Source organism: Phyllostomus discolor, chromosome X (assembly GCF_004126475.2).
Source record: "Phyllostomus discolor isolate MPI-MPIP mPhyDis1 chromosome X, mPhyDis1.pri.v3, whole genome shotgun sequence".
NCBI classification, from domain to species: domain Eukaryota; kingdom Metazoa; phylum Chordata; class Mammalia; order Chiroptera; family Phyllostomidae; genus Phyllostomus; species Phyllostomus discolor.
Window position 1 is genome coordinate 11,563,845 of NC_050198.1, and position 27,181 is coordinate 11,591,025.

At 39.0% G+C, this 27,181-nt stretch overlaps 1 protein-coding gene across 3 annotated transcripts in view; it reads left to right on the forward strand.

Moving 5' to 3' along the window:
• The window catches only part of POLA1 (DNA polymerase alpha 1, catalytic subunit), a 295,823-nt gene that overhangs the window by 135,113 nt on the left and 133,529 nt on the right, over window positions 1-27,181 (forward strand). For all 3 annotated transcript variants that reach the window (XM_036016712.1, XM_036016711.1, XM_036016710.1), the window contains 2 exons: window positions 6,933-7,111; window positions 8,712-8,843. In XM_036016712.1, coding sequence (XP_035872605.1) covers window positions 6,933-7,111; window positions 8,712-8,843 — 311 coding nt within the window. The remainder of the gene's footprint in view (window positions 1-6,932; window positions 7,112-8,711; window positions 8,844-27,181) is intronic.

Below are 27,181 nucleotides of genomic sequence, written 5' to 3' on the forward strand. Positions count from 1 at the left end.
TTATCCCACAGTAAAATGTGTATCATTTTTCTGAAATCCATGCAAGATTATTGCTACTGGGCTTCAATAAAGCAAAATTTTACTCTTTTCTACCTGTGAATAGGAGAAAAAAATAGAGTGTTACTCTTTTATACAATAGCCCCATGGGAAACATGGTCACTAAAACTTGGAACTCTTGAGCTTTTGTTCTCCAGACTGTAGGTTTTTCTCTCTCTTGTTCTAATGAAAATTCTCTGTATTCTGTAGACCAAATATTCACAGTGTGCGCCAACATCCAGATGGTCTTCTGTACCTGGCAGAACAGGCCAGTGCTGAGAATAGTCAAAAGTTCATTCTTGAATTTCACTTTCTAATACATTTATATTTCATGTATAATGATACTTAGAATTATATAATTATAATATCTTTCCTCCAATGAGTGACGACTTGTACAATACCTGTCAAGTACATTTCTTCATGATCGATGATAAAATTCTAGGCCTTTATCTATACGGGCAGTTTTCTCATCGGTCCTGAGAAATTACCGATATTTGAAGAATGTGAGAATGTAAAATATAATTTAATCTCTGAAAGTAGTGCTTAAAACAAGACAGGGCACACTTAACCCAGCATGTTCCTGGATTAAATTAGAAAGTAAAAATTCCCTTTCTTAAAAAATGGTATGTCACTCACAGTATAGAAGGTAGTTTCTTCTCAATAGACAGGATCCAGTACCATCTTCTAAGAAATAAGTGCAACAGTGAGCCAGGCGGTGTTTGGGGTACCTTCGACAGGCTTGGGGAGATATATCTACAAAAGGTGGGAAGTGGAATGAGTACAGGTACTTGGGAGTAGAATGATGCCACCTTTAGGTACCTCAGGTATCGCTTTATCAGACAAGACTTTTTTTTTTCCATGATTAAGCTCTTAGAAGAATGTCCATACTTGATTGTCATTTCCAAACCTTAAATATTTTCTATAAAATAATAGTAAAATTTAAAAAGTGAGATCACACCAAGAGCAAAGTAGGATATCAAGTCTTGTCAGCTGATAAGACCCGCCACTTAAAGGATGGAGCGCCATTCCAAGTGCATTGTCAAATGGCTCATGTTCTCAGTCCACTTTTGCATTCATTGAGTGGATTGATATTGAAGACCTGCTGTGCTCAGCATCTTAATGGGCGCTGTGTGGGGTACAAAGTTGTCAGCCGTGGCTCCTTTACTCAAATTACAGCCCCGTGGGGCTGTTGAACCATTACTGTTGTTGGGAAGTCCAGGGGATAACGTAGTGCATGTCCCAAAAGAGGTGAAATAAAGGATTATTGACATTCAGGGGAAGCAGAGACCACTTTTAGCCTCACTGGGAAGAGTGTATAGAATCAGAGGCATTGTGGGAATATGCTGTGGAGAGGCAATATGGAGTGGGGAATGGTGTCTGTGCCCATCTCGCACCAATTTTTCCAGCCCATCGACACCTCATTCATGGGGGAACTCATGCCACGTCAGCCACTCCCCACGGTACTAACATTGTATTGGGCTGGCCAAAAAGTCCGTTTACTTTTTTTTTCTGTAAAATAAAAGACACATTTTTCTTTTCACCATTAACTTTATTGATTTGGATATTTTGAGTATGTCGGCTACTGCTGCTATTGGCTTCTACTGGGTAGAGGCCAGGGGTACTGCTGAACATCTTCTAATGCATAAGACAGCCCCACAGCAAAGAATTATTTGCCCAAAATGTCAATAGTACCAAGAAACTTTGTAAACCACTCTTGACAGGTTTGATCAGCCACAGCACCTTCTGTATACACTGCACAAATCTTTTTTTTTTTGCATTTCAGTTGCGTTTTTACCTTTCTCGAAATAATAAAGCATAATATGGCAAAATATTGTATATTTTCTTCCATCTTCAGTATCAAAATGGCTGCACAAAAATTCACCAATTTTCATAACTTTTTTTAAATGCATGCTGATATGACAGCTGTCACAATACAGTCTAACAAAATTGTTTTGAATGAAGTTAAAGACCACTAAATACTACTAGAGCCATTGCACAGAAAAAAACAAATGAACTTTCTGACCAACCCAAACATACAAGGTCTGTTTAGAAAGTATTTAGCCATTTGCTGTGAAAAACATAGACATTTATTAAGGAAGATACAAGAAACATTGTACACAGGACAGTGATGCCTCAGTCCCTTCAAAGTAGGCACCTTGGGACCTCACACAGTTCTTCCCATCACCATCAGCTGCCCCATTGTATTTTCCTGAATCTCGCTACGGTCTGAAATCTCTTCCCTTTCAAAGGGGATTTTAGTTTTGGGAAAAGCCGAAGTCGCAGGGCACCAAATATGGGCTGTAGGGGGCCTGAGTCACCTGAGTGATTTGATGTTTAGCCAAAAAATTGCACAAGATGTGATTCATGATTGAGCACGTTGTTGTGATGAAGCTGCCAATCACCAGTTGCCCATAGCTGCAGCCTTCTGAATCATCCCAGTAGTTTCTGTGGAGGAATGTTCAAGCTTCATGCAAAATTTGATGCAGATTCATTGCTCTACTAGCTTAGTCATTTTGAATGCAATGGCCACACAGTACATGTGCTCACTCAGTGGTGTCTACCACTCTGCTGACTAGTACAGTGAAGTCATCATTGTTCATACATGCGCATTCCAGTCCACTCTCCCTGGCTGCCAGGTTACATTGATGTCACGCAAACTGTTCTCATGATATTAACAATGGCTGGATGTTTCCTGGAGAGACCTTGTATGTCATTACTTTGCTACCAGGTTTTTTAGCTACATACAGAAAAGTACACAAAACCTAACTGAACAGCTTGATGCATTTTCACAAACATGCTGTTGTAGTCAGCACTGAGCTCAAGCAGCAGTTCATTACTACATCCCCAGGAGCTTTTTGTGTTCAGCTTCTTTCACTTAACATGTTTTTGAGATTCATCCATCTTTTTGCGTCTATTAGTATTCATTCTTTTTCATTGCTGAGTAGCATTTCATGGTAGATATCAGTTTATTTATTCATTCTCAGGTTGATAGACATCTGAATTGAATTGTTACCAATTTTAGGTTATTATGAATAAAAGCTGCTAGAGTATTCATTTAATCATACTAAATTTTCAGTTTATGTACTGTTCTCTAGGAAATCCAGATATATGAAACCTTGGATTCATGTAAGATAAATGATTTATTTCCTTAAAGGAAATTTTAAGGAAAATTTCGCAGTAGGATTTCATTAATCAGCTTCCCTAGTAGTTTGAGTCATATTACAAACAATTGCTTGGGAATACCAGTTACTGTACTTGTTAGGAGTTTCATTCATATGGATTTTTCCCTCTTTGCACACTTGTGTGAACATATATAATTGCCTTTACTGTAGCAAATTTGCAGTTATATTAATAGAGGCCTTGTCTTTTAGAGGAAGAAAATTATTTGCTCAAATGTATTTAGCCTCTCTCTCAGCTGTGTTTGGAACTTGAGTTTCAAACGGTGTAAGTACTCCTTTGGGACTGGGGGCATGTGAACATTCTAAAAACGTAGTTTACAAAGATTAGAAAGTACAGTGATAGGAAAAATGATTTTGTGTTAAATATCACATTGGAGTTATATGTGACAAGAATATGGTGATCATAAGTAAAAAACAATATTGCTGAACTCCTCCACCACAATGCCTATGATGTTACTTTCTATAAATACTTCTTGAAACATGAGAGTTTTGATCTTGTTGCCAGAATAATGTGAGATCCTATAAATTTTCTAATTATAAATGACAGCATTTTCATTTCATTCTACTGGCCCTTCTGCCCCACCCTCAAGAAAAATTGGTGTGACTAGATCGCTACAAGTCACAGTATTGAATTACAGCACACATGATTTCTGCTTATTGTGGGGGAAACCGTTGTTGTTTCCCTAGAGATCTGGTGCCAAGCCCAAGCAGGCTGCTCCTTCTTTTATCCTGTGCTGGACCAAATGATCAAAGTCACCTGTCGAAAGCTAGTCTAGTAGAAGTGCGAGTTCCTTTTCTCAAATGGGGGACAAAGTTTATTTCTTTAAGCCAATTAACAGAAAGCATCATAAAGATTTTGCTTTAATGTGTCATTCCTGGCAAAAATACCTAATTTTGGAGAGACAATAATTAACAAATGGAGTTCTATGTAGCTGCTCTCTTTTTGCCCATTTAAGAATTCAGATTCTACCTCTAGGTGGCAGCACCAGATACTTTTTTTCCTGTTGTTTTACTACAGCCTTAATGAGTTATGTATAAGTAGGAAAACTTTTAAGTCTCCTGAACTTCAAAATAAGCTGCTTATTGTCAATTTTGTGAGGATTTCAAAAAATCATGTTGAATAAGTTGAGGGCCTGTTTTAGCCTGGATTTTGACCTTTAAAAAAAAGATTTTGACAGCAATGATCCTTATTTTTTTAACATGACATTATATATTTTCTTTAAAAGATTTAATTTAGCCCTCTGTGATTTGCCTGTTGAACTTAAAATTATCCTCCGAAGAAAATAACATTTTATGACATTTTTATATCCAAGTAACTTGTACAAAGATCATTACATAGCTAATATTTCAAGGTAATTACAGTATTTTCTCCCTTTATATATTAAAAGTACAACATTGACTTATGAGCAAGAGTATGGAGATGAATAAGTCCCTTTTCTTGAAAAAAATCAGCTTGGTAATAGTAAATCTGAAGTTATCAGCTAGGCCAGTTGGCTTTGCTATATCCACGGGGAGATAAGAGTTGTTTCTGATGTGGATGTTTAAAGTAGACATTTCCTAAGTCCTAATGTTCTTCCATAACTTTTGCCTACTTGTTGGGCTTTTCTCCATAAGTAGCAAGGTAGCCTGTGTCCAGTTTGGGCTTACTCAGCAGACAGCCTGGCTGGACCTCAGATGCACTAAGTGGACCATAACTGATGGAGAGGCCTGGAGAGAGCTTTCACTGCTTCCCTGGCACAGCCCGGCCAATTCTGCACATGTGCAAAACTAGCGTTTCGTTCCTTGATTTTTCAGGTTGTTAAAGTATCTTGTCTTTTAGAAAATCCTTGCTTATTTTTTTCTTTAACTTTTGGAAATTGATGAATAATGATGTCATCAGAGAAAAAGTGAAACTGCATCCTCATAATCGCAAATAAAGCAAGACATTGTGTGAATACAGTTGGATTCACAACTAGAGTTTAAGAAATTTGCAAGTTACCCTTCACTATAGCGAAGAAATGACATCATTCAGTGGGCATGGTCTCTCTCACTTAGTTCCTTTGCCCCTTCCTCACATACTTCATTAATTTGCTATTTCTCTTAGGGGATCGGTAACTCATAAACTAAAAATGTGCAGTGAGTCTTGGGGCCAAGTGACCTATGTTACAGTAATTCATGTCACTAGCCAAGAACCATTTTCCAAGTTGTTTTGAATGTGTATTCTTTGTTCTGCTTATATATACGCTATCATGGTAGAAAATATTCACTTTGATCAATTCCTACAAAGAGCAGCTGTTAACTGGCTATGCAGCATGAATATGTGTTTCATATTCCAAATACATCATCTTGAATGAATATAGTCTGGATTAAATGATATTCACCCATTCTTTTACTTTTTCATTCGTATGACATTTACTGAGTGTTTACCACGTGCCAGGCACCATTGAAAAGTTTGTCCTCTAATGTCTTATTTAAACTTAAAAAGTGCACGTCCACTTTGCAGGTGAGCAGATTGCCAATCAAAGTGTCAGCCTTATTCTTTGTTTAGCACCTTCCACTGTGACAGAGTTAGCCTCCAGTCTTTCCAAATTACTACATGTCACTTGACAATTGGCCAAATAGGATTTAGGATCTTGTCACTGAATTCTGAAAACATCTGTTAGATTATCTACCAATGCAGCTATTGATAGAGTCAAATCAATTTTTAGATGTTTTTGATATTTGAACTTATTGCTCAGTGATGTTTTATATTACTTACCTTTATACTGAAATAAATACGATTGTTTTCCTTGATTTCTAAACAGTCTAGAATTCTTAGGGATTGCTAAGTTACACTTTCAAGAAAATACTATAAGATATAGTGTGGAGTAATTATCTTGAAGTATAAATTGAGTTAAAGGGTTTTGAGAGATATGCTTTGACCAAAGGTAAATTAAATTGGTTGACCTTCAAATGTTTATTTTCTCAAATAGTTTGCAGAAATATGATAGCATAAACTGTGCATCAATTGATTTCTTGTGTCATTTTGATTGCAATATGGAAGGTATATTTGGTTTCAGGATTGTTGGGGACATTTTGTCCTATAAGATCTGTAAATTCATTGTTTTTCACATATTTTAAATTTCTCAATTGAGAACACCGAAAAAAAAAAGACCCATATCGTGTTTTGTCTTATATGCTGCTACTGAATTTTAACCACTGAATTAGATTGCAACCTACATGCTGTTAACTACTGAGCCAAGATTAATCGACCACTGCATTGAAATCGGGATTAGCAGTTGTGTCTGCACTTGAAGAAGTTGTAATAGCAGTGAACTTGTTTTCTTTAATGGGATTTTTATTCTCTATTTTCAGTTTTAATGGCACTTTGACTTTAAGAGATTTTCTTAGGAGCAATGCAAATTTATTTGTGATTTCACTGTAAGAAATACTAAAACCATCCTATAGAAGTGGTTAGTTGCTTCCAAACCCAAATGTCCACTGGCATATTTCTGCATATTTCTGCATTAATGCTGTTTGCTTGTTTCATTTATAATGTCTTATAAAAAGATATTTATCCATGTGATGTGAGCCTCTATCTTCTCTATCTTGAATTCAAATGAGAGTGTGTGTGTGTGTGTGTGTGTGTGTGAATTTAAAAGTATTCTTTTGTGAGGTTTTTGGGGGTAATTTTTTGTATATGGAAATTCAAAAAGTTTTACATTTCTGAATTTGTTTTGTTTTCTTTCCTGTCAATAGGGCTTGACCCCACCCAATTTAAGGTCCATCATTATCATAAAGATGAAGAGAATGATGTTCTACTTGGTGGCCCAGCACAGCTCACTGATGAGGAGAAATACAGGGACTGTGATAGATTTAAATGTCCATGCCCTGAATGTGGAACTGAGAATATTTACGATAGTGTGTTCGAGGGTTCGGTTAGTTATTTCTTTTTGTTTCCTGTTTTCATTTTGTGAGTGAACTATTACAAAGGCCTTTTCTCTCCAGTAGAGGTTTAAAAAGGAAAAAAAACATTGCTTTTACGTGTTTAATACTAGTTTTGGCTTACTAGAGTGCTTGGCCTTGGTTTTTAAAAGTGGAATCTTTTAAAATATCTAAATTATCGTAAAGTATTTTTATTGTAATTCCTTAATTAGTAACCTATATTTCCCCACTCCCAACCCAATTTATTAAGAGTTAGAGCAATTTTTTTCTGTATCTTAAATCAAGTTAATGGGAACTACGTGTTTTTGGAAAGTTTTTGTTTATCTTTACACATCCCACTTGCCTCCTTTTTGACAAAGGTACTCTGATTATCTTGTCTGCTGTCTTTGTGTGTCAGACACTTAAGAAGTCACAGGGAGACATTCCTTTCAAGAAGTACTGCCAAAAAATGTATCATTGACCTTGGATCAGAAGTTGAAACCTGGCCAATTTACTTGATTCCACTGCAAGTGTTATACATGTACGAGCCATTGGCAAATGAGTAGGCAGCAGAACCGTGTAAAACCTTGAAACCGAGAGAAAATGCATCCTTTATCTAAATTAAAAGTAATTATTTTAAGTTAATTTGGACAAACAGCAGATGTTTTGCATTTTTTTGAATCAAAACAAAGCAGTCTTTGGAAGCAAGTGCAAGGAAGAGGCAGACGCAGATCAGCAATACTTGCTAAATCCTTGAGTTTTGCTTCATTACAGCTGTAAATAAGATAGTTAATTGCATGGAGGCTTGACGACTTGCAGATGGGCTAACTGTGGAAGAGCCGATGTCAAGCTCTGAAATCTCTTCCACCTGGAATTGCTTAGCGTGGCGGGCAGGGTTATGTACCAGATTGGAGCAGGAAGCCAAGATGTTTAAGTATCAAGAAGAAAAACACATGCTCCAGAAACCCCAACAGTTTCCCTATATGTTTGCTTTGTCTTTGTTTGAAATAAAACAAAACATGACGTTTTCTCCAACTCCTAAGAGTTAATTCTTTCAGATTTTTACTCCTGCTTTCCGTCCCCCATATACATTTTATGGGGGGTAGGAATTTTAGATTTGCTGAGCTGATAAAACATGATTGCTCTGTGGTGTAACACTTAATTTTTAGGCTTTATTCTTAAAACTAAGTTGATGATATGAAAGCAAACTAATGTCACTAGTGCTCTTTATCCTCAAGTTTGGAATGAATGAGGGCAAGTTTAAAATTTTGATATGTCTAAAAAGGATGTTTATTTTTAATAACCTCACTTTACTGGTATTTTCACAGGGAAAATTAATGTATCCATAGGGTCTGTCATGTATTGAAGTTAGAAAAAAATAAGTGATTTTTAGGGTTTTCCCTTCAACTTCATACTCCAATATGATGGTGGCGGAAGTGTAGAAGATATATGTGACTGAGGGTGTCTTTGGGAGGAAAGCAGTTGAAGAAATAGGGTTAGAAACTCACCAGTAAAATGAATGATAAATATTGTACCAAGATAGCATGTATAAGTTTTTAAGCACAGGACACCTTTTCTAACCTTTCATGTACTTGCCTGACTTGACTTCTACAGGGAACTGATATGGAGCCCAGCTTGTATCGTTGCAGTAATATCAACTGTAAGGCTTCGCCTCTGAACTCAGTGGTGCAGATGAGCAACAAATTGATCTTGGATATTAGACGTTACATTAAAAAATACTACGAGGTAAGCATCCAGAATGACTTTTTCACACACACACACACACACACACACACACACAAAACTTACTTAGGTTTGGTACTCGTTATAAAATAAAACAATATGGTTTAGTATTTTTGTTTTTCTCATGAAACTAAAATTTTTCTAAGTCTTGGGAAGAAAATGATTTGTTTTTCCATTGGGTAGTACATCTCTTTCAGAGAAAGATTTGAAATAGTGAATCTTTTGCTTTTAAGGAAAAATGAGGGTATATAATTGGGAAATGTTTTAAGTTATTGTTACCTAAATAAGGCTAAATTCAGTGGTCACTCAGCTCTTTGGACAAAGGAGGTAAACTCAGTGTTGCTTGTCTTTGGCAAGTAGAGCTGTAACATCATGTGTGGTGATTTTAATAAATGAAGACTTTGTTTACATGATAATTGAAACCATTTCATAGCTTAGTTGTCCGAGGAAATAAAACTAAAAATCTTTTAAATCTAAATGCACTTTGTCTGGTTTTTTGAATGCCAGAACAGTGAGTGATCTGTCTGTGTTAAAAAGGCTTTTTTCAAAGTTTTTGTTTTGCTTTTAACAATTTCATATGAATGAGTTTTTTTCTTTTCAAAGATTAAAAAAACTACATTTGCCATTTGGTTTTCCTTAGTGTTGCATTGTGTCATTTCTCATGTAAGCAAAATTTCTATTCCTTGACAGTTCACTGTAACTTATTTAAAGAAGCTACATTGGCAAGGCATTTCCAAAAAAGCTCAGGTTCTATTAGGTAACACCCATAACTCCGATCAGTCTCTTTGTACAATTTCTACTTATATGTTAGTTGACAAAGAACATAGCATTTTCGTATTTAAAATGGATCTCATGAAATGAAAAGGGAGTATTAGATCAGTAGGACAAAGAGTGAAAACAGAGTTCCCAATATCATCGTTTTAGAGTAGAATAATTCGTATTTGTCCAAAAAACCCCCAAAAAACCCAAGTAAGTTTGCTTGAAGATATTTTTTAAAATAATAATTATGGCTACATTTTGGGAAATCTGCAACATTTCAGTGAATAATGAACAGTTGGACGGGAATGAAGGTTATCTGTGGGTTCACATTCCGCAGTAGATGAGATGTTCCGCACATGAAATGTTAGGCCTTTATTTAGCATGAAGAGCCCAAATCAAAACTATTCAGCTCCTCGTTTACAGACCTCACCAAGCGGAGTATGATTCCTGACTCTTGGGAAGAATTCCGGGTTTTCTCTCTGTGTTTAGTCTATGAAAATCTTCACCATGGAAATGTTAATACTAGAAGAAACTCCTCAATTCCCTTCTATAAGAAGGGACGATCTGTTTTGACTAAGTTGGGAATAGGCAGAAAAATGATCTTCTCTATAGTAAGAAATACCCCCTAACTGAAAGATGGATCTGTAACCTAACTGTGTGTGTGCTGTGGTCGTGTTGGTGGTAGTGCTTATATGACTGTTTTTCAAGTTAAATAGCCTCGTTTTGTGGATCTAGTATTTGCTCCAATTGTCTGGCAGCCATCTCACTAACAGCAAGTAACAGTCTTCTTGTAGTTACTGGCCACTTGATTGACTTTTTAAAGGGATTTCTAGTGACAATATCCAAATGTCACTCTTAAAGTTGAAGATTGATATGACTAGCTTCAAAATCAGTGGCCTGTTTCTCTGCTTTCTGATCTTAGTCATATGATTCGATGGGAGAGGAAGAAATTCATTATTATTTTTATGGCCCCATGTTGAAGAAATGTTTCAGATATTCTCAAGGCCAGTTACGGAAGGCTCATGCACCTCTAGGTTCTACTTAATTGGTAGACTGCTCTCTTTCCTCCTCGCCCCAGACTTCAAAGAACTTTTGCAGGGACAGGGGCATGGTGTTGAGTTTCTTTTTTATTGTGCCTCAAATGATAATGATTACAGTTGGTTCATTGTGATGTACCATAGTGATGGTGGTCCAGCTGGAGATGAATACTCCAAGTGTACTGAAGACAAGGATAATAAGTGCAGACATACCTTGTTTTGTTGTGCTCTGCTTTGCTGCGCTTGTGTTTTCTACAAATTGAAGTTAAGGCCCTCACCAGTAAAAGGATTAGGGCTCCTTTTATTGAGATCCTTGCTTCATGGTGGTCATCTAGAACTGAACCCACAGTATCTCTGAGGTCTGCATGTACTGAAACTAAGTGACTGTTCACTGAAACTGATGGCCAAAAGAGTTCCCTCTTATTTTGCAAGTTAAAAAATACTACTCGCTGAACATAAAAGTTGTCAGTAGGACTGAGAGCAAGTCTCAATACTTTTTTTCATTTTAGTTTTAGAATCACTGCAGGGAAAGTACAACCTACATGGAGAAAGGAAGGCATCTCCATAAAGAAGGGACTTCAGGAAGACAGTGGAGGAGTATAGTACTTGACCAGACACTGTAAATTGCTAAGGAACATAGTTCTAGATCACCAAGAAACTGGACTATCAGGAACAAAAGGATAGAAGTTTAGGATAACAAAATATACTTCTAAATCACTTTTCTTTTAAAAAATACACTGCATATTCTCTTATTTCGTGTCATGAACAAACAGCACTGACTGAATAAATGTGGTGTAACAAGTATTAAAAATACTATGTAACTGAGAATCAACCAAGATCATATCATACCATCTTAATACTGACTCTTTTGATAGGGGAGGAAATGCTCTTTTCTTTCTCCCCATATAGTGGTGATTATATCCCTTGAATTCTTCGTAGAACATTTATATGTCCACATACATAGAAATACCAAAAGCACCAAGCAGGATATTTTAAGTAATACAGAGTCTGGCACAAATAACGCCCCTATTTTATCACGAAATCATAAGCTTGTAATTCTGTAACATGACAAAATTACACTCAAGCACACCATATGACATTTTAGGTGAAATGTTCACTATAAATTATTATATCCATGTTATTATTGTACAAGGCACACTCAAGCAGGCCTTACTTCTGCTGGACCCTGTATATTAATTTCTTCAGAAGGAAAACAACTGTAGTGCTTTATTCCGAGATTATATGAAGTGTTGAAAGACTTAGAGGAAGCACAGAAAACTCTAATTCAAAGTTATTTTGTGACTTGGTCCTTGTTGGTCTCTCTGTCCCAAGTTCAAATTGAACTGGTATTTTTTTGGTGGGAGGAATCATAAAAAGTCTGTTTAAAGACTGTATTTCTAAGCTTTTAGGGATGTTTTTGAAAGATTCGATTTCAGAGTGGAAAATTGGTGTGTGCTCTCCTCCCCCCAAATTCTGCATCAGAGAGCAAATAGACACACACACACACACACACACACACAAAGGGAGAGAAACACTAGCTAATCTAAATTGGGAAATGAAGAGGGCTTTTTTTAAGCATGAAAATTTCATCATCTTGTCAGCTGGCAGAATGCCTGCTGTGTGGATTCACAAAGGCTAAGAATTACACTTTCATGAAATTTTCCTCACTAACTGCCCTGGTTAATTTGAAAGATAACCCACTGTTCTAATTCATTCCTCAATTGGGCGGTGCAGGTTTTATCTTTGATCTGACAAAGCATTTGTGTTAATCGTTTTGGCCCTCCACTAGACACTCTTGGGATTGTGCTTTTACAATAAATGTGTCTGTGATAGCTCTTTAGTCTATTATACTTACAATAGATCCATAGAACTGGTAATTAATTCTCCACTGCTTTGGAAATGGGAAGAATAGGTGTAGCTCTGTCAAGTGCTTCTGGGAAGTTTGTTTAGCTGGTTCATTTTTGAAGTGTTCCCCTCAGCCATCCATGAAACAGCCACAGAAGAGAGTCTGAGATTGGGATGCTGCCTACCCTGAAGACTTGCTCATAAGTGGGAACTCTGGCCCTTCTTGGTACCTGGGAGGGGGGTAGTGGCTTATATATTTTCATCTAAAGTGTACTATTAGTTACTGTATAATATACATTAAAGCCTCATTTTAATACTTAAAGAGCCATCTGTTTCTAAAGGTGGGTAGTCAAATGAAAGATGCTCCTAAACTCGCACTGATGGCTAATAGAGGTTTTTAAGTGTTCCAATGGGCAAAATGTATTCCTCACCAGACTTGCAGTTTCTAGCCACTTGTTAAGGAGTATTACTTCGATCACTTCACTGTGATTTTTAAACATGGAGATATTCTGGCCTCACATCTGGAAAAATTGATGGTGAACAGCCAGGCGGCGCCTCGCCTATGATAATTGTCGATTAATTGCTAGAACCAGAAATTGGTGGTTGAATTCCTTAGAAATTTACTCCTGGTTTTACAGCCTCAGAATTTTTCTGAAGTAAGCTTTCTGAGGACAGGGGGCCCATTCTTTCTTCTCTGTCTCATCTGTGACTCATGCCACAGTGTGTGCATTTTAATGTTTAGTAACCACAAGAACCCACAAATAAAGGTAACACTTTCTTTTTTTTTTTTTAAATTTTACACTGCTGTCACATGGGAAGAAAGTTTATTAATGGTATAGAAGGTTCTCAGGTTAACACAGACTTCCACAGGGTTTTACAGTCATGAAAGCATGGACAAACAAAACCTTTTGTCATTCTGCCTTCTATATTCTGTGTCACTAAATACGGATGATTTCAGTATATGCCTTTCTCCAAGTTCATAACCTTAATTTGTTTTCTTTCCTAACTGGGTATCAGGCAAAGAGGCATTGGCCACAAACGTTTTTATCACAATACAAAACCACATCCTACATGAACATCCACTCATTGTCCTGATACAAGAATCCCTCTCTGACTCCATATGCTGTATAGTAAGTGGATGCCTGGCTGTTGTTCCTCTCTTACTCCTGCCCTCTCCCTGTATTTTTCTCTTCTACTTCTTAGTATATTAGGTGCAGCATAAGCCACATTAAAAAAAAATCTCTTTCGGACCCGCTTTTTTTGAGGAATTCCAAAAATAATGACCAGTGTCTGTTGCCTTATGATGCAGAGACTCTGTTATGCTCACATGGGAATAAGGGAGCGGTTGACCAACGGTGCTGACCCTCAGTGTGCTGCCGGCTGTGCGTCCCCCTGGAACATGGCACACATCCAGGAAGGGGAGTGGGATGCTTTGTAGTGTACGGAGAATCCCTGTTCAACTTATTTTTTCATCTTTGCAAAAAAGAAAAAAAAAGTTAATTTTGGAGTGGATCTGCCTTCCTGGAAGACAAAATTAACAACCACCAAACATAACAATGTTGTTAAGTCAGAGACTGAATTGGAGCTACCTTTCACTAACAGTGCAAGAAGGGGAAGGTGAAGTGTTGTGGAAAATATTTGCTCCACCAAAATACACACCTATTCAGCATCACAAGCAACACAGTCCGTGCTGCCCAACAGTGCATGACGAAGGATCATTTCTTTAGGAATTCACAAAACTCAATTAATAATTAAATCTGCTAAATTAGAGATGAAGCAGCCTCCTGCCCCATCGCTCTCTCCCCCCTCAGCCATGGAAACACTAACAGGGCTACTTGCATTTTCATTGCCCAGCGCTTTCCAGTATAGCACCGCGGCGTGACCAAGCTAGATGGTGTAGGTGGGTCTGTGGGTTTTAAAGCCATGCAATGATGTTCTGCAGCTGTCTCCTGTTCTGCTGCAAATATTTGGTGTTCAATAACCCACAAAATTTCTCATTTCTTACCTGTGGTGATGTGGGCTGAGAGTTTTGAGGTGATAGGTTGTAATATGCAGTAGTCTCACAGGTATATTAGTTCAAAGTAGTTTCAACTCTAAGCACTATCGGAATTATTGTTTATTTCCTTGCCTCTGCATTTATATTTAGAACATTTAAAAAGAATAAATTGTGTTTCTTTTTTGTAAAGACTCTTAACAGCATAATTATAAGTGGTACAAAAGGCATGCAAAGAAGCAATAGATATTCATCCCACCCATTCGGCGTCACAGGCAGCACGGTTCGTGCTGCCCAGCGGTGCTTGGAGAAGGATCATTTCTTTGGGAACCCATAGGATTCATCCTAAATCTTACTGAAGCAAAATAATGTGTTGAGAATTAGTATATCTTTTTCTCAAGTCTTTCTTTTACTTTATTTTTATTATTTACACTACTAGAAGTATCCCCATTTATTTTTTGCTTTACACCAGTTAAGCTAAGCATCAATGAACACCATGGACACCAATTGCAATTTTGAAATATGGCATTATAAAACCGGGGCCCGTGGACGGGGGTTTCGTATATCTCTATTAGTGAACGGCTGGCTTTTATTTGGCATGAATACCAAGTAAGCTGATTTTGAGTCAGGTAGATTTGGTACTATGCCATGGCATGTTCTCACAGGAAGATTAAGCAAGGGATTTGATGACAGTTGGGGGAGAATCTCATTGTAAGTATATTTATTATTGAACAGATGTAAGTGAATAATAGGTCATGTCCAGTGCCCTGTACACAGACAGCTCATGGTATGAATATTAGCTATGCTAGCGGAGTTCTGGTAAGCTACTTGGATCAGATAATACCTTTATATCCCGCCTTCCTTTATGGAACAACCAACAATTAATTTACTCGTGCTCTATGTTTATCACAACACCTCTTTATCTTTGATTTCATTTACTCAGACTTTATGGCATGGACTCTGATTCTGGAGGCTCAGAACTAGAGCACGATTGTGAGGAACTAGCAGGGACCCACCCCAAATACTGAGGTGCCCTGGCCCTAGGGAACAGTGTTAGTGTTGCCTGTTAAGGGCTGACCCTGGAGCTGCCTGAGGGATCTGAGCTTGGGCCTTGTCGTTCCCCACATGTGCATGTTTACCTTCCTGAGGTTTTGGTTGGAGGCGGAGGCCGGCCACTGCCCTTGCCTGCCCTTTCCTTACGTTCAGAACCTTGAGCACTCGGTTATGTCGATTTTGAGACTATCCACAGCTAGCCTCATAGTAGACTGTGACGTTTTGTGCTCAGGCAGCAAGGTCAGAGTGCCTGTCTACTCACTCACTCATTCTGTAACGTGGGCTAGTTGCTGATCTTCTCCAGGCCTCAGTTTCATAGCCTGTCAGATGATGATAGTGATGGTACCTGCCGTATAAGGAGAACTGTATGGAGTGATGCATTTAAAGTGCTTAGACAATGCATAGAGAGCACCCATTATTCCAATCTGAGATACAGTAGATGAACATAGCTTGGCTGTGTTCCTTTGTGTGCTCAGAACTCCCAGAGATTCCAGTCAGGGCTGGGGCCTTGCTGCCCCAGTCTTTCTGAGGTAGCATCTAGAAGTATTCGAGATCTTGCTGCTCTCCATGTCCTGTCCTGTCAGAATGATGTCACACTGTGCTGTGCTTTTCCTCATGGCCCTCCCTGCAGTCTGCCAGTATGGGAGTTTCCTTTTCGGTGCCGGTGAATAGATTCTCACAGTCAGCATTACAAAGGACACTGATAAGGGCAACTTGGGGTAGTGGCTAAAAGCAAGGGAAGGACACTAGGCTCTACTACTTCTAGGCCAGCACCCGACAGGGTACCTAACCTGTGGGTGCTCAGGGAGAAGTTATTGAATGAATTCATGATGTTCTGAGAGGTTGGTACTATCAAGCAACTCTCCCAGGTCATAGATAGTGACATCAGGACTGTGGCCATGTTTGAGGACCCTAGTCCAGAATTTTGCACATCATATATGGTGAGATAGCCATTTATGAATAACCAGTTGCTCACCATCTTCAATATGGCCATGCTTTCAGTGGGATGCCACAAGACCTCAGGATTAGCATTATAAACTGGGCCGTGTAATTAGCATTTAGACTGGCTGGGGCATGAGTCCCCAGAGCTGATTAGAGGCACCCAGCAATGGACTAGTCAAGCCATTGAAGGAAAGTCTGGGGTTTCAGCAACTTCTGATAGGGTTCACCTCCTCTGAAGGGAAAATTGGAGGTTCTTTGAAATGCTGAGGAAATGCCATAGGAATTGTCAAGTATCTGAGATCAAATGGGTAAAAACAGAAAACCACTTGTGCCAAAACAGTAGAATTTCTTTCTTCAGTTTGATTTCTCAAACCGTGCGTATTTAGAAAGAACTCAACGTCAGGTCTAACTCCAGTCATCTAGAGCTACTGTGCTGTAGTAGAGTAAGAAATTGAACCAGAACAGATTTCATTTAACCTTTCAGAAGTGAGATTTTCACACTGTTGACCTGGACTTCAAGGAACAAAATGGAACTATCCATTCTCAGCTGCACATGTAAGCGAGAGAGAGGACGAGAGTGCCCCGGACATGGCCACCTCTCATATTTGGTTTGCCTAGAAAGTGTACGTTATGGTTCACATGTGGCATTCGGCCCTTTGCAGATGGTTACAGATACGAATTTTCACATCGCCCTGTGCAGCTTAGTCTTGTGTTAAATGGAATAACTATACTTCTGTTCGGGAGGGAGTTCATTCAGCTGCCTTTCCGAGGCACCGAAGAAAATGTCTCAAAAGCCTGGATTCTAGAAAATACTACTACTAATACAAATCGGAGTGGCAGTATTTTCTAATGGATGGTGTTTGTTCTGTGCTTGCCATGAATCAGGAGTGGCTCTACCATGTACCCACACCAACACTTTACAATGTGTTGGTCTTAGCTTGGTTTTGAAAAACAAAACTCACCTGAGTCTCGGCATCCCCTCAAAATTGTTTTGGTGTGTTTTTACTATGTTCCAGCATATTATAACCCTTAGGGATGGTGGTTTTGGGAAGTATATTGTCCAGCTTGCTTCATGAAAGGACCCTGCCCTCAGTTGGCCAGCACACACAGGTGCTTCTCCTTGGCTGGTTGAGAAGCTCTTCTACTGGGAACCTGGATGACTTGCCAGCTCAGCTCTGCTCTCGGAAGCCTAGTGCAGCTGGCCTTCGGTCTCCAAACCACCAGCAACAAATGTTCCAGAGTCATGGCAGGAGAAAAAACCAAACTGCCCGGGATTTACATCTGTGTGTATACTAAGGATTTGGAGGATCAGGTGGATGAGGTCACATGTCATCTTTTGAGAATAACTTCCCCCAACTGGAGCTTTCCACGTAGGAATATTCAAAAGCTGTTCCTTTCGGGAATTGATCAGCAAAGAAAGACCAAAGGCGAACCTGAAGTCAAGAAAGGCCTGCTTGAAATTTCACAGCAAAATGGAGTCTCCTGCTGATGACTGTACGTAACAGACAGCACAGGTTCTCAAACCTTTTAGTCTGTGGGATCCTGTATACTCTTAAATTACTGAGGGTGTCAAAGGATTTTCATTTTTGTGAGTTCTTTGTGTTCATACTTATTTGATTATAATTAAAACATTTAAACGTATTAACTCGTTTATAAGTAACAACAAACCTATTATATAGTAAAAATGATATTTTCATGAAAAATAGCTATAGATTGCAAAGCAAAATTTAAAACCAGTGACTTTGTGCTACATTGTTGTGAATCTCTTTATTGTCTGGCCTAGAAGTCAGCTGGATTCTCATATCTTTTTTTGCTCCCGATCTATTGAGATATATAGTGTTTTGGTGGAAGTATATGAAGAAAATTTGGCTTCGCACAGGTATGTAGTTGGGAAAAGGTAGGAGTATTTTAATAGACTTTTCTATTTTTAGTGGGTATTCTTTTTTGCCACTATATCAAGCCTTGTAACATGGTAGTTTCTTAAAGGTTATTTTCAATGTGGTATCTGAAACCACAGCAATAAACTTTTTGTCCTTTGGTACATTAAAATCCATGATCTAAAATGGCTCTTATTTCTGTGTCCAAGTCTTCAGCAGTGAACACGTATTACCTTTTTGAGGGATGGTGTTTGTTGCATTTTGAAAATGAATTTGAAAATTTACATAGGGTAGCCCTCGCTGGTGTGACTCAGTTGACTTGGCAGTGTCCCACAAACTGAAAGGTTGCAGGTTCGAGTCCTGGTCAGAGCACACGCCCAGGTTGTGGGTTCAGTCCTGAGTCAAGGAGTATACAGGAGGGCAGCTAGTTGATGTGCCTCTCTCTCTTTCTCCCTTTTCAACCTCTCTAAAATCAATAAGCACGTCCTCCGGTGAGGATAAAAGTAAAATAAAATAAAATTTACATAGGGTAAAATTCACTCTTTAGCATACAGTTTTGTGAGTATTGACCAATACATAGGGTTGTGTAATGGCTACCACAGTCAACATATAGAACACTGTCATCACCAATACCCCCTTCTCACAATTCCCTTGTGCTACTTTTTTGACTTATACTTACTTTGTAAAGATTTTACTTATTTTAATTTTTTTAGAGAGAGTGGAAAGGATGGAGAAAGAGAGAAAGAAAAATATCAGTCTATCTGTGAGAGAAACATCGATCAGTTGCCTCTCTCTGCCGAGGGCCTGGCCCACAACCCAGGCATGTGCCCTGACCGGGATTGAACTTGCGGCCTTTCACTCTGTGGAACGACACCCAACCAACTGAGCCACACTTGCCAGGGCTTGAGTCACACTTTTAAAAGAGATTCATTTGGATGGATGGCTAACTGGGGTTGGGGGCGGGCTCCACCTGCAGAGCCCCCCCGTCCACCACAGATGAGAATAATTCTACAAAGACATGATCTGCTAGGGGAGGAAAGGTAGCCAATCTCTCAAAGGAGGAGGGCCTTGAGCCTATTCCTCAATGGGCTTTTATTGGGTTTAATTTGCATAGGAATATAGGGCATATATGTAAAGCTCACCAATCATTGTCAGGCAGTAATGATCAAACAATAGATAACATTCAAAGATCTGTGAGGGCTTATTCTGAGTCAGGGTCAGATAGCTAAAAGGGCCATAAAACTTTGGGAAACAAACTTTTTTTTGCTTGGACGCTTATTTAAATTGAGGGTATTCTTAGCAAAGCAGGTTTCACAGGATTTTATGTATTCTTTTCTTGGGCCTGATTGCCCCAGAAACCCACCCTTTCCAGCACAGGGCCACAGCCACCTCTGGCATTGTTTTAGGCTTAAGTCAGGCAAGGGATGTGAGCAGCCAAGAGATCAGGAGACTTCTTACAAACAGAATGAGGACTCAGGCTCTGTCAAAGCTAAGGGATGAGGGTCCATCACCCCTTTTTCTATAGTCCCCCAAGTCCTTCACTGATGGCCCATTGTGACTGTGTCTGTCTTAGGTTGTCCCTCACTTGTGGAATCTTACCTGTCTTTGGCTAACCAGTCATCCACCTGGGGCCAAGTAGGGTGAAGGAAAGGGGGCAGAGGGGGTGCCCCTGCCAGGAAGATAAGCTTTGTCTCCTTAGTGACTTATGGTCCCAAGGTCTTTTAATCAGCCTTAGCCATGGGGGTTACAGCTTCTGAAACCAGGCAGGGTGGTTCCCAACAGCTAACCTCATCTATTCCATGTTGATATGTACCACTTTTGCTTACAAAGTGTCATATTTTCTGGCATTACCTTCCACTTGGGGCCTACCATACTGAGTATGCTTCCATTCCCAGAGATGTGCAGGAGAAAATTTTGTGACGTGTTTCTTTGCTTAGCTTAGAGTGTGAGATATATACTAGATCTGTGTATATAAAATGAAATTCTAAGGATAATTCCCCCAAAGTAATGAGACATGAAAAAAAAATTTTAACATTTCCATTGGAACTTTATTATAAGAGAAATTTTAGCTCTGGGGATATAAGAAAGAAAACTAAGTCATATCTTCATTACTTTCTTTCAATGGGTCATGAAGAGAGAAACCCAACAGCACTCAAGTAATTATAGTCGCTACTCCAGCTTTCTGGAAATTAGACCTAGATATTGAGTCACTTTAAAGGATAACTTTCCTATATTCAAACATGTATTCATTTTAACATACCCACATCTATAGCAGAGTTTGTGATTTCACAAATTCTGGCACATGTATAGATTCATGTAACCACCACCATAATCAGGATACAAAATAGTCCCATTGTCCCAACCAAACTTTCTCTTTTTTAAAGGTTTATTTATTTTAGACAGAGGGGAAGTGAGGGAGAAAGAGAAGGAGAGAAACATCAATGTGTGGTTGACTCTCACGCACCTTGTACTGGGGACCTGACCTGGCTCACAGCCCAGCATGTGCCCTGAGTGGGAATTGAACCGGCAACCCTTTGGTTCACAGTCCAGTGTTCAATCCACTGAGACACACCAGCCAGGGCCAAACTTTTCTTGCTATTCCTTTATATTCACATCTTCCTTCCCACCCCTAAATATGTTATTGCTATAGTTCTGTCTTTTCAAGAATGTCATAGAAATGCAATCATACAGCACACAACCTTTAGAACTGTCTTTTGCTTGGTTCACTCCTTATATTGCTGAATATTATTCCATTGTATGGGTGTAGCAGTTTGATCCATTCGCCCATTGAAAGGTGTTTGGGTTATTTCCAATTTAGGACAATTATGAATTCAGATGCTAAGACATTGGTGCACAGGTTTTTGTGTGAGCATAAGTTTTCATTCTTCTAGGTGCATAGGTTTTCATCCTACCCAGTGGTAGAATTGCTAACTCATATGGTAAGTGTAAGCTTACCCTTTTAAGACATTGCCAAACTATTTTTCTGAGTAGCAGCACCATTTTTCATTTTCACTAGCAGCTTATGATATTTCTGGTTTCTGGGCATCTTTATCAGCAGTTGGTACAGTTGGTATTTTTTATTTTAACCATTTTAATAGGTATGGGTGGTATCTCACCATGGTTTGAGTTTGCATTTCCCTTGATGGCTAGTGATGTTGAACATCTTTTCATTTGTTTATTTGCTCTCCTTATATCCTTTTTGGAGAAGTGTCCCGTTTCCCCTAACTTTCTTGCGGATTGTTTGTTTTCTTATTGTTGGGTTCTGAGTTCTTTATACATTCTAGACATGGGTCCTTTGTTGGATGGCTGATTTGCATGTATTTTTTTCCCAGTCTGTAGCTTGTCTTTTCATTCTCTTAATGATGTGTCTCACAAAACAAAACTTTAATTTTGATGAGGTTCAGTATATCATTCTTTATTTTTATTTTTTAATATATTTTATTGATTATGCTATTACAGTTGTTCCATTACCCCCCCTTCATTCCCCTCCACCCTGCACACCCTCTCCCACCCACATTCCCCCCTTTAGTTCATGTCCATGTGTCTTAAGTTCTTTAGCTTCTACATTTCCCATATTATTCTTGCCCTCCCCCTGTCTATTTTCTACCTACCATCTATGCTACCTATTCTCTGTACCTTTTCCCCCTCTCTCCTCCTCCCACTCCCCTGTTGCTAACCCTCCATGTGATCTTCATTTCTGTGGTTCTGTTCCTGTTCTAGTTGTTTGCTTAGTTTTTGTTTTTGTTTTAGGTGTGGTTGTTAATAATTGTGAGTTTGCTGTCATTTTACTATACATGTTTTTTATCTTCATTTTCTTAGATAAGTCCCTTTAACATTTCATAAAATAAGGGCTTGGTGATGGTGAACTCCTTTCACTTGACCTTCTCTGAGAAGCACTTTATCTGCCCTTCCATTCTAAATGAAAGCTTTGCTGGATAGAGCAATCTGGGATGTAGGTCCTTGTCTTTCATGACTGGGAATACTTCTTTCCAGCCCCTTCTTGCCTGTAAGGTCTCCTTTGAGAAATCAGCTGACAGTCTGATGGCCACTCCTTTGTAGGTTACTGTCTCCTTATCTGTTGCTGCTTCTAGGATTCTCTCCTTCATTTCTACCTTGGCTAATGTAATTATGATGTGCCTTGGTGTGTTCCTTCTTGGGTCCCACTTCTTTGGGACTCTGAGCTTCCTGGACTTCCTGGAAGTCTATTTCCTTTGCCAGAATGGGGAAGATCTCCTTTATTATTTGTTCAAATAAGTTTTCCACTTGTTGCTCTTCCTATTCTCCTTCTGGTACCCCTACAATTTGGATGTTGGAACATTTCAAGATGTCCTGGAGGTTCCTAAGCTTCTCTTCATTTTTTTGAGTTCTTATTTCTCCATTCTTTTCTGTTTGGTTGTTTCTTTCTTTCTTCTGGTCCACTCCATTGATGTGAGAACCAGTTTCCTTCCCATCACTATTGGTTCCCTGTGCATTTTCTTTCTTCTCTTATCGTGGCCTGCATTTGTTTATCTAATTTGTGACCAAAATCAACCAATTCTGTGAGCATCTTGATCATCAGTGCTTTGAACTGTGCATCTGATAGGTTGGCTATCTCTTGGTTGCTTAAAAAAAGTGCCTCTGGGGCTTTCAATTCTGTTTGAGCCATCTGTTCGTGCCTGTTATGTATTGAGGGGTGGAGCCTTAGGTGTTCACCAGGGCAGGGCACCCCAGTCACTTTATTGTGACGTTGTATGTGGGGGTGTGGTCCAAGAGGGAACAATGGCTCTTGCTCCGCTCTCTGTCAGACTTCAGTCCCTTCCACTGCCTCCCAAGAGCAAACTGGGCCCCTCTGGTGCCGATTCCCATGTGGGTGGGCTTGTGCACCCCGTGGGACTTTCCAAGGACCTCTCCTGTGAGGCTGGGAGTTTCTTCCTGCGCCTCAATCCCCACAAGTGTTTTCAGTCAGTGTCCCGAGGATCTATTTCCCAGCGCTGGGATCCTGGGTTGCACGCAGTGCCTTGCTTCACAATTCCCGCCTCCCTGGGTCTGCCGGTTGCCACCCCTCAGCTGGAGTCTGCCAGCTGCTGCTTGCGCACTCAGGGTCCACCCACTGTGGTCTTGCGCACCCAGATGCCTTCCGAGCCCAGTCCTAACACTCTCGGCTCTCCGTGCTGTGACCCAGGCCCGGCTGCTGGACTCTGCCCCTCCTACTGGTCTGGATGAAGGGGTCTATTTTAACTTCTTAGTTGTCCGACTTCCATACAGTTCAATTTTCTATCAGTTCTGGTTGTTATTCTGTTTCTAAATTGTTGTTGTCCCTATCTTGGTTGTGCGAGGAGGCACAGTGTGTCTACCTATGCCTCCATCCTGTCTGGAAGTCCCTGTTTTTTATTTTATAGATTGTGCTTTTGGTCTCATGTCTAAAATCTCATTATTTTACATTTAGATCTGTAATTGATTTTGAGTTAATTTTTGTATAAATTGTGAGGCTGTGGACAAGGTTCCTTTTGAGGGGAGAGGGGTCTACCTAAGTTCAGTTTTTCCAACATCAGTTGTTGAAAAGACTGTTGTTCCTCCATTGAATTGGCTTTGCACCCTTGCTAAAAACCATTTGGGCATAGTTATGTGAGTTTCTTTCTGGACCCTCTGTTCTCTTCCTTTGATGTCTGTGTTTATCCCTTTGCCAATACCACAGTCTAAATTACTGTAGCTTTATAGTGAGTCTTATATAGTGTGATTATTTTATTTCCAAAATGTTTTAGGTACTTTAGTCTTTTGCCTTCCCATATAAATTTGAGCCAGCTTGTCTTTATCAGCAAAACTTCCTGCTGGGATTTTCATGGGAGTTATGTTAAATATATAACCACTTAGGGGAGAATTGACGTCTTATGTTGAGTCCTCCAATCCATGAAGATGGTATATCTCTCCATTTATTTAGGTTTCTTTTTCCTTTCATTAGTGTTTTGTATTTTTCAACATTACAAGTCCTGTACCTGTTGGATTTATAACTAAGGAGTTCATTTGGGGCAAAGTTATATATTTTTTAAAATTTTGTCTCCAATTGTATTCCCTAGTATATAGAAATAGAGTGATAGAGTTTTTCGTTCTGATCATACTATAGTTCACAGTGAATCAGTTGGTTCTCAGAAGAGTACTAAGGATCCATATGACATTTAAAAATAACCTACATAAATTCAGTAAATATGCAGCTCTTCAAATTTGTTTTATAAATCTATAATTATTGGACCAAATATTTGGCCACATAATAGTGCCAAGTTTTTTTTTAAGTACTAGCTTATTAGAAGTGTCACTCATGTAAAATTTGTGTCTTGTCTGTATGTGTCTGTGTGTGCGTATGCTTAAATTTCTAGAAGGATGTATGCCATATGGCAGAAATCATATTTGGAGAAACGTTCATATATTTCTTAGTTTTTCATATTTCTTTTCTCTATTTGAATATTTCACCATAGACAGGTATTCCTTTTTTATCAGACCTGTGAAGCTGCTTAAAAGAGAAAAGAAAAAGTAAAACAGTGAATTGGAATATGATTCTTACCAGTAAATGAGGGTGGTACAGACTCAAGTCCTATCTGAGAATTAAGTACTTGCATCCTAGAAATCAAATGTTGCTCCAGCCATTTTATGATCCTAAAATTTTAGTTTGGAAACCAAAGGAACATTTCAAGACTCTTAGAACATTCTGAGAATGCCAGGTTTAGAATTTTTCTTCACCATGGTACTTCTTTGTTTTATCATATGCTTGTCTCTGTATCAGGCCAAGACAGTGAGTCTCAAACTTGGCTGCACATTAGAATCACCTGGGAAGGGTTTTGCTTCTGTTCCCCCCCCCCCCCCCCCCCCCCCCCCCCCCCCCGTGTATCTGAAGGATCTGCCCACCTGGAATGTTAGATTAGGATTTCTGAGGGTGGGGCCAAGGCATCAGTGTTCCCCATAGGATTGCTAAACTCTTCCAAAAATGCCTGTTGGTGAATTCTAATGTAATTGGTAAGAACCACTGAGTGTTTTAAAATGTGATTTCTATATATGAAATACATAATTATTTTATATTTTGTTATGTATGATTTCTGTATATTCATATAGGTTATATATGAAGCTATGAAAATAAAAGGCACTAATATTTATATTTCCACGTTTACATAGGAATTTATCATCCTTGTGAAGTATTCAGGCATATCGCTGACACTTGGCAAATGGCAGATAATTAGCATTGCTCAACCTTGTCTCTTCTCGGTTGTGGATCAGATTGTATAAACCTAGGCTGAGGAGTATTTGTGCATAGAAATGTCTTCTCTGTATCTCTTCTAGGAAACCTTCCATATAATGATTTTATAACATCATCTCACCTGCGTATGCTGAGAAATTAGGTTCTTTATAGCACTCTGAAGTGGTTCTCAGATCTGTAGTCCTGTCACCACTCTCTCGGTCTTGCTTATGACTCATCATATCTCTTTCTGAGTAGCTTCAGCCTCCCATCTGTAGGAAGTGCGTAGTTTTGCTGATGCCTGGCATTACATGAGCAAGGCCCGAAAGTCAGAGTGGGGCGGGGGAGAAGTGGTCGAAGTGCAGTTATGTAAGATGAGTAAGTCTAGAGATGTAAAGTAGGGCGTGATGACTGTAGTTAATCATATTGTATTGAAGATGGAAAGATTTCGGGTGCTCTCATCACTCTTAAAAATGGGTAACTATGTGACGAAAAGATATTTTAGCTTGACTAATCACTTCACTATGTATATCAGATTACTGTGTCATACACCTTAAATATATATAGTTTTTATTTTTAAAAAGTTACAGTAAAACAAATAGAATGGCCCTCAGGCTGCACTTCCAGTGACGCTTGTCGGAACCAGATAACAGAAATGGGATTTTGCACCTCCCCCAATAGGCAGCAACTTGAATGAAAATGGAGGGCTTGTTCGTCTTTCAAAATGTTTTTGGCCTTTTTGGCACTCCCGTGGGAACTTTGTAAATGTTATGAGCTGGTTTACTTAGCTATCTGTCCGCAGGGCTGTCAGGATCCTCCTCTAGCCTAAATGTCCTTTTTTCCTGGCCTCACCTAGCAAAAATATTTAATGTGGCTTGAAGAAAGAGACAAGTGATTTTAAAAGGGGAGGCTTCCGTCATGCCCACATACATTGTATATTACACAGAGCATTGCAGTTTTCAAAGCATTTTTGCAGGCTTACGTTAATTGTTCCTCACAGTGATCTTGTGAGGTACACAAAGTGAGACTACCCAGTATGTTCCAACTCAGGATAATAGAAGCCTGCAAGCTGCCCAAATTGGATATCATGGTGTTAGGTGGCCCTCCTACTCCCATAGGACCTTCTGCTTCAGTTCCAAGTTATGTTGTCCTTAGCTTTCTAATTGATCTTCCCGTCTCAATCTATTCCCTTATCAGTCCATTACCCACACACTCTTTCTAGGATTACCTTTCCAAAATATGGTCAATTATGTCACCATCCAGCTTAAAATCTTCAGTGGGTTCCCATTTCTTACAGGTTCAAATTCAAATTCTTTAGCATTGCATTATTTCTTTTAGACTTTTTAAAAAATTATGTTTCAATTTCAGTTGGCATACCATATTACATTAGCTTCAGGTGTACAACATAGTGATTAGACATTTATATACAGTATGAAGTGATCCCCCCATAAGTCTAGTACCCATCTAGGACCACACGTAGTTATCACAATATTATTGACTATATTCCTGATGCTGCACTTTACATCCCCATCACTATTTTTATAGGTGACATTTTATGCTTTTCAATCCCTTTCACTTTTTTCACTCATCCTCCCCAACCTCCCTCCCATCTGGCAACCATCAAATTGTTCTCT